General features: G+C 36.6%; 1 protein-coding gene across 4 annotated transcripts in view; it reads left to right on the forward strand.

Annotated features, from left to right (window-relative positions):
• LOC136676801 (PHD finger protein 21A-like) overlaps positions 1 to 16,576 on the forward strand; it is a 56,957-nt gene extending 40,381 nt beyond the window's left edge. For 2 of the 4 annotated variants that reach the window (XM_066654028.1, XM_066654029.1), the window contains 9 exons: positions 1,399 to 1,578; positions 3,619 to 3,670; positions 4,768 to 4,847; positions 4,936 to 4,993; positions 7,924 to 8,114; positions 8,824 to 8,979; positions 9,386 to 9,461; positions 9,679 to 9,782; positions 11,522 to 16,576. In XM_066654028.1, coding sequence (XP_066510125.1) covers positions 1,399 to 1,578; positions 3,619 to 3,670; positions 4,768 to 4,847; positions 4,936 to 4,993; positions 7,924 to 8,114; positions 8,824 to 8,979; positions 9,386 to 9,461; positions 9,679 to 9,782; positions 11,522 to 12,160 — 1,536 coding nt within the window. In that variant the 3' untranslated portion in view covers positions 12,161 to 16,576. The remainder of the gene's footprint in view (positions 1 to 1,398; positions 1,579 to 3,618; positions 3,671 to 4,767; positions 4,848 to 4,935; positions 4,994 to 7,923; positions 8,115 to 8,823; positions 8,980 to 9,385; positions 9,462 to 9,678; positions 9,783 to 11,521) is intronic. The other 2 variants (XM_066654030.1, XM_066654031.1) reach the window with 1 other exon arrangement.
• The last annotated feature ends 186 nt before the right edge of the window (positions 16,577 to 16,762 follow it).

Genomic DNA, 16,762 nt, shown 5'->3' on the forward strand with positions numbered 1-16,762 from the left:
GTGAGAACCTGGATATGAAATAGGGGTGGGTGGTATGGCCCTAAAAATACATCACGATATTTCAGTGTATTTTGGTGATAACAATATTCTTGGCGATATGAAAAATCACAGAAAAATACTTTTTATAATTTCAAGAACACACTATTGAAACAAAATCTATGTTGTACTAATATTGATGATAGTAAATTAAATATATTTAATATATATCAATAGTATTACATGATTACATTTATTAAAAAGTTTTATTTAACAACAAAATTAACAAACATTTAAAACTTGTAACAAACATTTAAAACTTGTAAGTTACATTGTAACTTACCAAGATTCTGATTTTGTATAAAACAACACTGTAGCATATAAATCTATCACACAACCAAAGTGCAGAAAATTCTGTCTGCATATAAACAGCAAATGTAAGCAATTATACAAAAAGTAACTTTAAAACTTTACAATAAATAACAAAACAAACACAGAATAGTTTATATGCTATTCATTACATTATTCATGAGTCATTACATAAACAAGTCATATTGATTTTTTTAATATAATTTTAAAAATTATGATATTGTCACGAATGATAAGATATGTCACAACCTTAATATGAAATTTGGTTATTCAACCATTCACATTGTTTTATAGCTTTGATCTGATTTAGATAATAACATATAACAGCTCATCTGTTTTATTTTTTCATTATTGGACGTTGGAGTGTAAATATATCAATTATATCCATTCAAAATCAAATCTTCAACACAAAGTGTGAGACACTTAAAATGGGCTGAATACTATGATTGATCCAGATACTCATAGCACATAGTAAGATATAATTTAAGCTGTTAATTAAATATATTCCCAGTCTGCAATGCACTGGAGAGCAGCTATTGATGGACCTGTCTAGTTTTGTAGCATAAGGACTGGCTGGTGTTAACACATTTTTATACAGTTTGCTTATTTCTTTATTTCTTTGCCTTAAGATGTGATGTAATTAGCAGTGGAACTGCAGTTGAAGTTGAAGTATATTTATGAAGTTACTTAGACAGTCAGGGAACAAATCTGGGAAATTTGGAGGCAGAAAAACTACACTATTTTTAAATTTATAATATTTAAAAAGACCTTTTCAGTACATTTGTGCATTTAATGTGGATAGCTGGAGTTTCTACCCCACAAACTGAAACAAGAAAACCCAGTCAGAAATACCGATTTTAAAATTGTGCTGATTTTAGAATTGTCCTACCTCATCTGAGTATCTTCAGTAACAGTCCTAATGACTAGTGGTACATGCTGTTTAGCGGTCCATTGGTTTTAGCTCAGTTTGTTTTAAAATAAATTTTATCAAAATGAGTTCTGTTTTATTAAAGGAAGGATTTTGTAATGAGATTAAACGGTTTTTTGTTTCAGATACCTGTAGCAGTGGACAAGGTAGAGCCAAAGACATCATCTTCCAGTCCAACACCTCGCCCAGCTACACTGCAGTCACCTGTCCCCTCCTCCACGGTGTCAATTCCCCATACTCTAACAAACACAAATAACACTCCAGTTTCGCAGACCCCTACACCTAAACGCCAAGAAAACCCAATAGTAAGTGGTAAAATTTTCTTTCCTGTATACATTCTATAGTAGTACTACTAATAATTAGTTGTAGAAGGTTGTTGCTCTGTTAGTTTTGTATTATAAATAGCATATTTTGCAAAATGTGATTTAAATATTTTGTACAATACAGAAAGGAGTTATTTGGATTATGAGCCCAGTTCCTGAAAATGTGTTGTTTGGTTTCTGTATTATTTCTTTAATTATTATTATTATTATTTTTTTAAGAAATTGTTTATGCTTCTTGTTAAATATTTAGTTTATTTTCTCTATATATACATTTTATTTTGTCACTGGTCACTGTCAAAAACAAATGCATCCCAAAATTAGTTTTATTATATATTTTATTTAATACATTTTATAATTACCGCAGCAAATTGTGCGGTGGTTCTGAATTATTTATATTAACCTTAAACTTTGTAGCATAAACATTAGAGATACAGAACTAAGGTTCTTGTTGGACACTATATTTAACTTTCATAGAAACTTTCACAGCTGTACAATTGGCCCTCAGGGCTACAACTGAGGATTGGTTCCAGGACCTCCTGCAGATACTAACATCTGCAGACAGTCAAGTCCATTATAAACATGGCATAGTGTTTGCATATAACCGACACACTTGTTCCTGTATACTTCAAATAATGTATCTATTATTAATAATATCTAATATAGTGTAAATCATTGCTATACTATATCTTTTGTTATTTACAAACGATGACGAAGAATGTTTGTACATATTCAGAACAGATGCATGTAGCAAACAAAAATGACAAAGAGTACACAATCATTTGATTTGCACTGAGTCAGATTAGTGTCTGGCACTTGGAAATTCAAGAATTTTTAGAACTTTTTCTTTTTTTTGTGGTGGATCTGTAATGTGAACTTTTTTTCGTATTTATTGAACAACTCTAGGTTTGCAGCTAGGTTGTACACCAGTGGATATCTAGCATACTGAGTGAGGAAAAATACAAACTGAAATTATAGAGTACACATCTGTTGGCTCATCTGGTATATTTTTGATGACATTTTGCATAGAATTACAGTATAGTTGTTTTTATATAAACTACAAGACAATGAACAGTACCATTAACAGTGGGCTATCTGCACAGTGAGTTATAATTTAAAAACTGTAACTTAACAGTTATTGTTTATTAAACTCTGAATCTTCACCAAAAAAGCTCATGTTTTGGTGGAACATAATGAAATCTGTCACTGACGGATTAGCTCAGTTCTTCTGATTTAGCGTCGCAGCTAGAAAAGTTTCACTCTGAAATACTTGATTACACAAATATGTGCCATCATAGGTGCTGTTATTGTAGGTTGTTTTTCTTTGCTTATAGTATGAGTATTATGAATACTGAATTCTATAACATTTTTGGAATTCAGTATATTGTTCAATAATTATTTTACCTGTAGTTGTGTGTGTTTTTGATTAGTTAGCCACAGTAATGATTTAACAAGGGTGTTTGATGAAAAAAATACTTTGTAATTTTTGTAGAGGAAGCTTGAAGCATTCATTTCACATATTCTTGTATTATAAGAAGAGAATTTACTGCTATAATTTTGGATAGAATTTCGAGAGCTTAGGGGACTTCTGAGCAGTGGCTGTTTTAAGTTTTGTTAAAAGGAAGCAGGACTGGCAGATAGAACTGAAAAGGCACCCTTTGTCACCCAATACAGAATGTAAAGGAAAGAAAGATATAGACCAAAAAAAGAGCAGCTTTAAGAACAACCCTATCTATTGGTTACTCCATATTTTGTTTTGGAGCAAGGTGAACTCATAGCATGAAACTGTTTGATTGAAGGATGGGAAAAAACTCTGAGGACTCTTTGTGTTAGCGTTCTGGATGGCTCTTGTTTTTGGACAGTGAAATTTTGTTGAATTATTGATGAGGTTTTTTTTTTATTTGTTTTGTAAATGGTTGGTGTTACTGATCTGTATGCTCCAGTTAAGTCTGTCAAATTCTCATGTCTGCAGTTGAGGTGTCAAAAGCTGACCTACAGTAAAATGTTCTGTTTTTTTTTTTACAGAAACTGGCCTTCATGGTGTCTCTTGGTCTTGTAACTCATGACTATCTGGAAGGTGAGTATTCATTATGTATATATGGGTTTTGTTTGTTTGTTTTTTCCATATATTCAGGTGCATAGAACCTCATGCTCATAGCAATTCACATCACATACATACTCAAGCAAATTTAGGATTTGCACCACAAGCTGCTCTATTTCACATGTACTGACATGTGTCTCTCTCACATAAACACGATATTTACATCGGTGGCAAATGACTCTTGGGACTTCATCTGATGTTGAGCTTGGTGAATGTGCGTAATCGAATAAAGTTATGTTGACTGCATTGTAAAACCCATATATCACTTATAATATACACTGGACCCTGTTATTACAACCATAAAATGTAACTTTGGTGGTACTCTAGCCGTATAAACACACAGCAACTGTCAGAAAAGCACTTATTACCAGAACCAATGTCTGATGGTAAAAAGTGAGCTAATCCAGCTAAAGTAAGCAGGCACTACAACTCACCCTCGTTCATCAATAACTGTCAAAAACCTGATTTTAACACTGTCTCCAACAAAGCTTGGGTTCCACCAATGCAATTTGTAGCTCTAGTCATTTAATCCAGACAGCAACCGGAGAAAAGCACTTACTATCAGAATCAATGTCTAACACGAAATAAGTGAGCTAATCCAGCAAAATTAGCAGCCGCAAACGCTGCTCACAGTAACTCTCAGAATAACTGATTATAACACTTTCATATACATATCACTAACTAACATCGCAACACATGAAAAAAGGGCAACAAATACTACTCCAACTTTTGTCCTCAGGTCTGTTTCATTTCACTTTACTCAGTCAAATTCACTCCAGTATTAACTCTGGTACAGCTGCTCTCTCTCTCTCACTCTCTCTCTCTCTCTCTCTTTGCTCTCTCTGTTATAATGTCCTTACCAGGAATACAGAGCTAGTGTTACACATTGTCACGCGAGTCCTCCGCCTCGTGATTCAGAAGTTGCTTAGTCCAGTAAACCAGCAGAGGACCTGGTGTAGCAGCCACAGAAGCTCTATTCTCCCTTCTACAGTTCTGTGGAGCATCACAGTTAGTTACAAGCTGCAATTTTAAGGTAGAAATACTACATAATGTTCCTTTAATGTTGTGTGCAGAGATTCAGAGCAAACGTCAGGAGAGGAAAAGACGAACAACAGCAAACCCAGTTTACAGTGGAGCGGTTTTTGAGCCAGAGGTATTGCACACACAGATAAACCTGTTGTGTGTTATATTGTATACTGTATTTAAAGTGATTTATTAAATGATTTTATTATGTTTTTCAGCGTAAGAAAAGTACACTGTCCTACCTAAATTCTGCAAACCAAGGCTGCAGGAAGAGAGGTAATTTACAATGTCTGCTTTTACAGTTTTCAAATTTTTTCTATATTGGTATTAATATATGCAGTATTTTATTATATAGTTCTGGACTGTCAAAGCTAACATGCTGATACTAGTATTTTGACATTGTTAAAACATTCTCCTGGTATGAACCATGCGTAGTAAGTCAGACTGAAGTCCATCTTATTGTGCGCTGTATGTTAAAATTATAAAAAATCTGTGATTTTATCTTTGTGCTTCCAATACAGCTTTTAAATAATTATTAAAACAATACTTGTGACACATTTGGCAGAATATGCTGAATAATACCCTCAGTTATTCATCAGGCAGTGTCCCAGCCTCATATCTAACCAAAACAGAATTTCTTCTCTTCTCCACTTTCTGATACTATGTTTTGTCTCTTCCATCATGTTGGTTTATTGCCAGTGGTCATTTACAACCTGAATATGGAAATGGATTTTCTTCATAACGTAACCAGTACAGAAAAGGAGACAATGAAAAAGCTTTTTTTCTGTTTATGAATTGTTATTTATTTTATGACACCTATTATGTAGCCAGTTGTGGGCAGTTATGCACATTGAACAGATGTTTTATTTATTCATTATTATTTATTTATATATTTATTTATTTTACATTTGACAACAAAACAAATATTTGACACTAAAAAAGTTGCATCAGATAACTTTAATTAATACTGTAACTGTATTTGCTAAAGTTTAATTTATCATGACGTGTGAGTTATGACTAATTATTTTAAACTTTTTTGCCAACCCTAAAATTGCACAGAGCCTACATTACAACACTGATACTGGCAAATTCCATTTATTGTTGTGTAATCATTCCTGCAATCCATCAAGACACACTTGATTTCACTGTAATAAGCTGTTGCCTGTACTCTAAACTGACCACACATTTCTTGCTTAACTCTGAATGTATTATTGCTGCATTGATGCCTTGCATTACTGCATTCTGTTCTCTCACTGTCTTCACAAACACACACAAAGTCTGGGTAATTGCATTATGTAATAGGCTTACAGGCTCTTTGCTGTTTAATTCCTCTGTACTGCAGGAGATACTGAGCAGAATGGCTCCAGTGTGTTAAATGTGGAGTCAGAGAGGTAATGACTCTCTTGAGTGGTGGAATCTGACTGAGGGTACATTTAGTAGCGAAATGTTATGTTGCTCACTTATAAGGACATAATGCTGTGTTTGACTGCCACATAAATCTCGTGCTTTCTAGCCTACAATGACTGGCATTTCTGACATGACTGATAGAGCTTTCAAGAAAAAAAGGACAAAATAGAATCTGGAATCATCCTAAATTCTGAGCGTCTTTATAGGGTTTTTAATATTATGTAAGGACTGTGCTAATGTAATTTAACATGAACATCTGTTGGCTGTTCTAGATTAAGCATAGACATTTGAAGCTTATAACAGGGCTTTATGCACCAATCAACTATAACATTATGACCTCCTTGTTTTTACACTCATTGTCCGTTGTCCACTGATCCGCTTATCATAAAGCAGAATTTTGTAATTTTATAACACTCCAGACTGAAGTTCATGTGTTGCTCTTTATACTTTTATTTTCCACTTTCACCCTGTTCTTTAATGGTCAGAATCCCCACAGCAGCACTGCAGTAACCACTCGTAACCATCATAACACACAACCGCCTTGTTGTCACAGCAGCACTGAGAATGATGAATGATCCACCATCCAAATCATACCTGCTCTCTGGTTGGTGAAAGTGAGGGGATAAAATATACAGAGCAACAAATTGACTATAGTCTGTAATTATACAACAGCTGTTAATTTGCTCCTGTATCGTGAGTGGAACTCTGAGAATGGACAGTGAGTGCAGATATAAGGAGATGGTAATAATATTAGAGTTGATCTGTGTATATTTTACATTGTATGTTGCCATTTTTACAGTTGAACCTTTAATTAAAGAGACCTGGTATTGATTCTGCTTCCTCTGACTGAATCCTGGTCAATTTTGTTGAGTATTTTCAATGTTACTGTTTTTGCAGTCAGTGACTTCCTGAAGTCCTAAAGTGACATTTATTTGGAGAAGCTTCATTAAAATTAATACATTTTGTGTGACCTGGCTTGAGTTTTATGGAGCTAAAAGACATAATTAAGCATGAGTTCATTACTACTATAATTATTCATGGGCACATGTTGCATTCATGCCTAGAAACATATTACAATAGATGTTATGTATGAATCCAATTTCCGGAAAAGTTGGCATTTTGTAAAAGGCAATAAAAACTGTGATTTGTTAATAATCTTGAAAATTTATTTAAGTAACAAATGTGCAAAGAAATCATATGTAAATTTGGTGAATATAAAAAAAAATTTGAATTTCATTTCTGCAAGAAAATAATAATGAAATATTTATAGAAAATTCTTCTCACTGTGTTTTGATAGATTTGAATTTGAATATATAAAAGTATAAAAGAGCATTCAAACCAGATGCAGACTTTGCAAAATATGCTGTTGCTCCTCACTTTATGCCAAACTTCATGAGACAATTGTCAAACAGTTCAATACAAGATTGAAAATAATTGAGGTCTTTCAAGAATTTAGGTCCTTCATGTGGAACACATTCACTTATCCTTACATTTCACTGTCATTAGAAAATCAAGGATAAAGTTGGGTTTCATTCAACAGTAACATTCAAAATGGCAATGGCAAGTTGGCATTTGATATGATTGTCCAAATTGAAGTGACAGATTTATCCCCTCGTTATATCCCTGCATGCTTTGCTATCACTGTTGTCTGACACTGCTCTTTCATTCCCACTCCTTCTGCTACACTAGCCAATGAGGACAGCTTATCAGAGGTATGTCATACCATTGTTGTGTCTTTCCTCTTTTCTTTATACTTTTTTTTCCTTTTTTTTTTTTGTCGTCTGTCTCATTTCACCCAGGTTGTCCACCCAAACACAGCAGCACGGTGAAACAGGGCGACAGCCCCTTGACTCCCACCAGCCGCCACACAGCATCTGTGGGCCCAAAGCAGCCCAGCATGGGTGGCCCTCAATCCCCCGCCCTCCCACAAACCCTCTCATCACATCCACCCTCATCCAGCCCATGTGTCAGTCCAAGCTCAGAGAGGGATGTAAGTAGTCATGGGAGATTGCTCCAACTTACAACTCCCATATCCCTGTCCATGGATCCGACATATACTGACAACTCCCTTTCAGTAATCTCTTCAGAACATGCGCCCTCTAGCGTTCTTGGGAGTGATACAGTAATTTTAGACTGCTTTTCTAGTCACCCAAGGCATTTTACATTCTTTGGACCAGTAGGGAGTAGGCTCAGTGGAGGCTAAATCACACTAATCTAGCCCGAATTGTCCTACAAAAGAACAACAACATTCAACACCATTTGAAACTGTTTTTTTAATTATTTGCCTTATGAATTATATTGTCTCTGGTTTATTTAAATCAAGGTTGATTACTGTAGAAAACCCTGACAAATTTCCCTGTACTTAGAACAAGAACAGATACTGATATTTGCCTGGTACTTCAACAGTTGCTCATGGCTGTCCATTCTAAATGTATTGTATTTTCTTTTTCAGGGAATATTGTCTATAGTAATCATCCATTTTTTGTGGATTTAAAAATACAGCTTAGGTTATGTACAGCATAAGGTGTTTTAAATAGAGTGCAGGAGCTTTTTAAAACTTTATTCAACATTGATAAAGAATTTTAAATGAAGTACTGCTCCATTTGAAAAGATTTTGATTAAATAAGCCCCATCCTACTTTTGTGCGACTGGGCCAACATATAGCCACTGTGTTGTGATTGGTGGGTTCTGTGTGGCAGGGAGACATCCATGATGATTTCTGTGTGGTGTGTAGGCGCAGTGGGCAGTTACTCTTGTGTGACACCTGCTCACGCGTCTATCACCTGGACTGCTTGGAGCCACCCCTCCGCACTGTCCCCAGGGGCATGTGGATCTGCCCCTCATGCCAAAGCCAGGTAAATTCCCCAAGGTCTCCAGCTTCTGCCCTCAAGCCCACAGCTTCTCCCCCTGAGCTAACATTTTATACCACATGCTATGTTTTAAAAATTTGGGTTATTGTTCCCAGCAATTTGTAGGACAAGCCCTGTATAATCTGAGCTTGCAAAGGCCCAATTGCACTGCAGCATTTCAGACTATGCTAAACTTCCATCTGAATACAGCACTGCCTCAAAAAGGCCTGTTTCTCTGCTTTGGAAGTTTAATGTGCTTCATTTAATGCCATCTGTTTGCTTGCATTTCAGTTCCCAGTGTTTCATTTCACTCATTATGTTCTTTTGCATTTGTGGCATTTTAAAATGTCTTTGTGCACCAAGGCTGTGGTGTTGTAGTCTTGGAATGTCAATAGTCCTGTTTCATTTCCAGATTTTGAAGAAGGATGAGGTGATAGAATGGCCTGGAACACTTGCTATAGTCCATTCCTATATATCTTATAAAGCAGGTAAGTGATTTTAGCCATGGTCACATAGTAGCTGTTTTTGTCTTTTTTGATGCTTCTTTATTCAGCAGTTTTATGATTCTTTGTGCTTATACACCAACTAAATATGTTAGATCACAAAGCTGAATCAGTAGTTTTAGACCATGGAGTACACCAAAGTTTGCTGGACTGTAGCTCTTCCGGACTAAAACTGATCTTGTGTTTTTGCCATTTCCTGCAGAGAGAGAACAGGAGAAACAGAAGCTGGAGAAGTGGAGCTCTGAGCTTCAACAGGAGAGAGAAGAGCTTCAACTCAGAGTCAAACAGCTCAGTGACTCTATAACAGTGAGATAATACTCCATATATTCCATTGCAGTATCCAGTTGTAATGACCCAGATTACTGTCATTGCTTATTTTGATATTTCACTCCATCCTCAGATTGAGGGCATGTTATTACAAATGAGAGTGAAGATGTCAGCTGCTGATTTTTTTTTTAACTGTGCACTTTTGTCAAAGTAATATTCCCAGAGCAATCTCCTTTACATTTTGTTTACGTTTCAGTTTTTATTTATTTGTATATTTATTTATTTATTTATCTTTAGTTCAAACACAATCATATACAATGTACAATTAAGTTGTAATTACCCAGTTTGTTTTTTTAAGAAACATATCTTTAAGGCCTACAGTTGCATCTCAGTAAATGAGAATATCAAAAAGTTCATTTGTATTAGTAATTCAATTTTAAAAAAGTGAAACTCGTATATTATATAGATGCATTACAAACAGAGTGATCTGTTTCAAGCATTTATTTTTTTTCATGTTGATGATTAAGACTTACAGCCAATGAAAACCCAAAGTAATTATCTAGGAAAAGTAGAATATTAGACCAATTCAAAAGAGATTTTTAATACAGAAATGTTGGCCGACTCAAAAGTATGTACAGTATATGCACTCAATACTTTGTCTGGGCTCCTTTTGCATCAATTACTGCATGGCATGGAGGCAATCAGCCTGTGGTGTGGTAGAAAAATGGGCACAATCAACAGGGATAACCACAGCCTTGAAAGGATTGTCAAGAAAATGCCATTCAGAAATTTGGAGGAGATTCACAAGGAGTGGACTGTTGCTGGAGTCAACGGACACAGACGTATCCAGCACATGGGCTACAACTGTTGCATTCCTTGAGTCAAGCCACTCATGGCCCAGAGACAATGCCAGAAGCGTCTTACCTGGGCCAAGGAGAAAAAGGACTGGACTGTTGCTCAGTGTCCAAAGTCTTGTTTTCAGATGTCAGTAAATTTTACATTTCATTTGGAAATCAAGGTCCCAGAGTCTGGAAGAAGAGTGGAGAGGCACACAATCCAAGCTGCTTAAGTCTAGTGTGAAGTTTCCACAATCAGTGATGGTTTGGGGAGTCATGTCATCTGCTGGTGTTGGTCCACTGTGTTATATCAATTCCAAAGTCAGCGCAGCCTTCTACCAGGAACTTTTAGAGCACTTCATGCCTCCCTCTGCTGACAAGCTTCATGGAGATGTGGATTTCATTTTCCAGCTGGACTTGGCACCTGTCCACACTGCCAAAAATACCAATATCTGGTTTAATAACAACACTATGCTTGATTGGCCAGCAAACTCGTCTGACCTAAAACCTATAGAGAGTCTATGGGGCATTGTCAAGAGGAAGATGAGAGACTCCAGATCCAACAATGCAGACAAGCTGAAGACTGCTATCAAAGCAACCTGGGCTTCCATAACACCTCAGCAGTGCCACAGGCTGATCGGCTCCATGCCACGCCACAATAGAATTACTAAAATAAATTAACTTTTTGATATTCTAATTTATAGAGATGCACCTGTACATGACGTTGTCAGCAAGTCAGATATTTCTAATGTACTCATAGTTTTTCCAATTTACAAGGAATTCATACATGAGGCCTGTTGATTCCAAATTTGAAGTTCATATGCAACTAAGCACAGATGATTTTTTTTTCAGCATTTGAGCTTATGTGGCCTACTCTTTATGCATTCATCCATCTATTTATTTATCATATGTGTAAGCTTCTTGGTTTTCTTGTCTTTCCAGATGTGCATGGAGAGCAGGAGTGGTGTCCTTGCTCGGCAGAGGGAAATGGAGGCTTCGATAGAAAAAGTGAAGGGTCTAGTGCGTTTGATCAGGGGAATCCAGCTGCCCAGTCTAACCCAGCAAGAATTAATTTCCACTGGCATGGCCAATGGAGAACCAAGTTTTGTTCCAACGCAACAGACCATCCCAAGCTCTGAAGAAAACCAACATCCAAAAATAAAAATTGACAGCATTTCTCCTATCGTCAACCGAATTGCAACGGATCTCAGCGATACCTCAAACCTAAACAGCAGCCTAAATAACAGCAATGCTGCAAACGCCAATAGCACCATTTTAAGCCCTGGAAATACGGAGCTCCCCACAGATGTGAACAACACAGGCCGTTGTGCTTCTGGCACAAACATCTCTCCAGATTTCAGCAATACTCACAACCAGAACACCATAAATACCAGGTCAAATGGGCCTCTGGAGCCAGATGATGGACAAGAAGAAAGTGCAAACAAAAAAACAGACAGTGATATAAATAAAAACAGCATTGGAGACATAAATAAAAACAGCATCAGGGATCTCAGAGGAACTGCAGACCCCCTGCTGCCTGCAGTAATGCCCATGGCAGAGGTAATACAGGGTGTAGAATAGTACCATCACCACCCCCACTCATTGACCCTTTTCCACCCTGTAGATCCGTAATCACCCAGCACCCGCATCCGGGTGTCCAAAGTTGCCATTCAGCATTTCTTTTCTTGTGTTGTCATGTCTATAATAATCCGCAGTGCCATTTCAGATGAGCAGGATTAACAGTTCTGAAGTACCAGCACCTGAAAAAAAAAAGTTTAACACAAAGATTAATAATATAGAAAATTAATAAATTAAGAGTTATAGGAGTTTAAGATATCACACCAACGTGTGCCTGCTGTAGTTGCCATTGCGCCTCTTGGTCAGAAAGCTTAGGGAACAACTGAGCCAAGGCCTTTGCCAGCTCTTAGGACGTTGCTTCTGTTTTCTGTACGGTCCAGTTGTTGTACGAAAGGGAGTTTGAGGATTGTCTAAATGAAAAAGCCGGTCCAATAAAGGCGTAGTTCTTTTGTTTCCTCTGGGCTCTAAAGGAGATATGAACAGCTGAAAGGAGAAGCATAATTTATAAGCAGGTCTTCCAGGTGTTAAAAAAGATACACACCTATAAGATGTATTTGTCCTATTTATGGTGTTATACATTGTGCAGCGATTCTGTAAATATAATTGCTGTCTTTTTAAGAAAATAATTCAGTTCTGTTTTGCCAAATGTTTGCCACAGGGACATGTATTTTTACTTTATGGTGGTTAAATAGCTATATGAATAGTAGAGTTGTATTTGTGTAGCAACAGTATTGAGGACCCTTAATGTAAAATCTAACACAGCCTTAACTCGTGATCAAAATGAGATGTGTTTGAGTGTTTAGACAAAGTTAGCAAATATGGTGTTGGATCTCAAAAAGTCTTTAAAGATGTATTGTGCCCATATCACCCACCGAAGTCGTAATTCAATTAGGCTATAGTAAATCAGTCAGTTAATCAGTACGATAGCTTTTATGATCTTCAACCAGCATCTCCAAGAAAACTAAACCAAAAGACAAATCTACACAGTAAGCTGCCCTCTTCATTGGTTTATGCACATTTGATCAGAAATATTCCAGTTGTTAATTGATGCTTATGTAGCATTTTAAAGGGCTTTGTCTTTTGTATTGTTTTATTAGCTAAAGTGTTAGCCTTCCGAATGGTGGCACTGTTAAGACCACTTGGAGCAAAAGCACACGACTGTAAGCTTTAGTCACGAATCCAACATCACTAGTAGTACAAGGAGCGTAAGAACAGACTATAACCCCACCACCCCTCCATTTTTCTGTCATCATATCAGAACACATCCCAGAGAGTCTAAACGGTTAAATAAGGCCACAGACACAAGCATTGTTTATACCCCAGTCGGCCTCAAGAGTATAACCACTGACAAGTGACGTTAATTAGACGATTGTCTTCCTGTCAATGTGTAGGTATATTAGGGAACAACTGAAAAAATCGCTTTTAAATTCTGTGTTGTAAGCAGGGAAAATGGCGATAGGATCGTGGCTCAGTGGACTAAGGGATCCAGAATGAGCACATGGCCCCATAAGCAGTACGGTGCAATACAATGTGTTCTAAAGGGCCAGCATTATCCTTTTCATCAGTGTGTGCTGCATTAGCTCTTCTGTGGGATTAGACCTTCAAAATCAGTGAGCCTTGGACTTACCGTGTAGCAGGTTTATGAGTTGCCCTTCCTTGGACCACTTTTGATTGGTACTAACCACTGCATACCGCACTGTAAAACCCACAAGACCTGCCATTTTGTCCAAGGTGCACTGACCAAAACATTGCGATTAACACATTTTAGCACCACACTTTTGGTCACCTCACAGGTCAGTGGTTTTAATATTGTGGCTGATCAGTATATAATCAAATAATAAGTTATGATAAATGTATGATATATCAGAGCCTAATTATAACATTATTATTATTATTATTTTTATTTTTGGGGGTTGATTAAATAAGAATAAATCAGAACTATTATCAGTGATCCGACTTTGGAATTACAGCCAAAAACAAATGTTTTAGTTTTGGTGGGAGACACTGATAAAACACAAGATCAACAGCCTGAGATGACATTCACCCCAACTCTTAAAATTACATTCATCTGCCATTGTGTGTGTAACAGTTAAATGTTTGCCCAAAAAAGAAAAAGGAAAAGAAGTCTCGTTTTAATATGTCATAGCTGTGTCAAACGTAGGGCTCGCCTGAAAAGAACCACAGGCTTTGAGTCCTTGAATCCATCAATCCTTGTTGGGTGGGGGGTAAAAAAGAACAAAAAAGAAGAGTCAGTGACAGCAGAATCAGATTTTGCACTTTAATTTCTGATAACGTAAAGTGCTCCTACACAGGTGCTTCTGAGGCATCTTTACCCTTTTAGCTTCAGTGCACACTTGGAAAATGATGACATTTGCTTGATGCCATGACTTTGACTCATTCAACCAAACCAGTTATGACTTATTATCATTCAAGGGCATTTGAGGTATCAGTCGTGGTCATGTGTGGATTATAGTGTGAATTATTTGAAGGTTATTTCTATGTACAAAAACCACAGTAAGGTGTTAGTTTCAGTTATTATTCACCAAAAATTCCATAACAATGCATCTCTACTGTGTGTTATGCACTAACAACTGATTTGGCTTAAAAATTATTCCATATATTGATTAATAAGCACAATAAATAATGCGGTGATGCAAATTTCAAATAAAATTGTGATGCAGGTCTGTAGATAAAATATATATAGTACTACTGGTTCTGTTGAAGTGTCAGTGTGTGTGCGCGCGAGTGTGTGTGTGTGTGTGGCACTACGCAGGCAGTCATGTGCCCTGTCCTGCCGTAGGTCTTCTGAAGCAGTTGCCTTATATTATTGTGTGCGATCTTTGTAATTTGGCAACATTTATGTACACATTGTTTCTCAGCAGGAACACGGCCTCTTTTTTGTTGCACAGTCATCAGATTTATTTATTTTATTTAATTTTTTTTTAAATGTACATTACACTTGTGGTTTAGTGGCCAGTGCCTAATTTGAGTATTTTAAGTTTCGTTTACGAGACCTGTATTTTGAACTTTTAATATGATGTTGCACTTTGAGTTCAACGTTCTTTGTTTATTTTATCTATTAGTGCATTTACCTTCATCTCATGGCTCACGTGGATTCATTTAAAAACCAGTCTTTCTTAAAGCAGCCCAGCATTCAGTCTTTAAAGGTTTCTGTCCGGAGACAGTGGTGTAGATATGAATCAATTAAATTTGCTGGAGATGGAACAAAGTTTCAAGCCTCAAGCCCTTTAAAGCTGAAGAAATTGGTGGTTGGGGGGAGCCTTGCTACATACAAAGTTGTACAACACTTGATGTACATATAAAGCTCACTAAAGCCGAGACAGATCATCACAGTTGTGAACGTTCATTTGTTTTCAGAAATCTAAAGAAGAATGGTTCTTAATGTCTCTTTGCTATGTTGATGTTAAAATATCTGATATAATAGAATTGTGTTTGGGGTAGGGGAGGGGGATGAGGGTTTCGCCCATTAAATCTGATATTTGCAAATGTCATGTTCGGCCCCTTTGTTTGGGTCACATTCCCAGTTCTGCTGGTGGGTCATTTGTGTCTGGATGTTTTAAATCTGTAGTGTGCAAAAGTGTGGAAAAGTCTCTGCATCTACGTTATTTACACTAGAGGATAAGTGTTTGTGTCCTTTCGACAGTCCCTCAAGTTCTAAACATTTTCAACTTTGGATTATGCCAGAAAACGCATTATCAGCTTAACTCTCGGATTAGCTCAGAAAAGGCCATGCATCGGGTCCACGTTCGGTGCATTTTTTTTTTCTCTCTCCCCATTCAGCAACAATTTCACACTCAGCCGACCTCCTTCCTTTAACCTTTACCTCTTTTATACATGACCCCGTCAAAAGCCTTTCATCTGTATGGACACTGGAATCAATCAGACATGGGATGTTGCACAGAAATAACACAAATTAGCAGTGGTACACCTGATGTGCCAAACAATTTATAAAGTGTTTAATATGGGATTTACATAGTTCTCTTGTAAAAAGAAAAAAAGTGTCAAGTATTTTTTCATAATGGTTTTAAAGTGATTGCGTTGGTTTATTTGTCTTTTTTTGTATGTTCTCTGTTCTTTGTTGGTCTCTGTTGTTTGGTGCTGCCTGATGTCAGTTTGTTTGCTTCCCTCACATACGTCACATTTTCTCGTTATTTAAATGCACAGCTACATGTCTTACTTCATGTTGAAGGGGGCGGACGTTTTAGGAGCATTTGATCAATTTGTATTTATTAATTTTTACCATTTTGCTAATTAAAACTGTAAAGTCAAGCACCGCTGCATTTCTTTATTTTCATGCCTCAGTTTGTCTTCAGTGTAGATGCCATACTTTTCTTTCCATGCTCAAGATGAGAGACACTAGTACACAGGATGAGACTTTAAATTAGATTGTGATAAAAAAAAAAAAAGGAACTGACTAACAACCTTTCGTTCTCAATTTTTAGTTCATCCTCAAAATGTCGACTGGAATTTCATTTATTTATTATTTTGCTTGTTGTCCCTGACATTTAAATGTCACAGTGAGGCTCATGACTCATGGGCTGATTGGATCATATTAAAGAACATCCAAATAGATTACAAGATTTT

This window comes from Hoplias malabaricus, chromosome X2 (assembly GCF_029633855.1).
Source record: "Hoplias malabaricus isolate fHopMal1 chromosome X2, fHopMal1.hap1, whole genome shotgun sequence".
In the NCBI taxonomy this organism is placed as follows: Eukaryota; Metazoa; Chordata; class Actinopteri; order Characiformes; family Erythrinidae; genus Hoplias; species Hoplias malabaricus.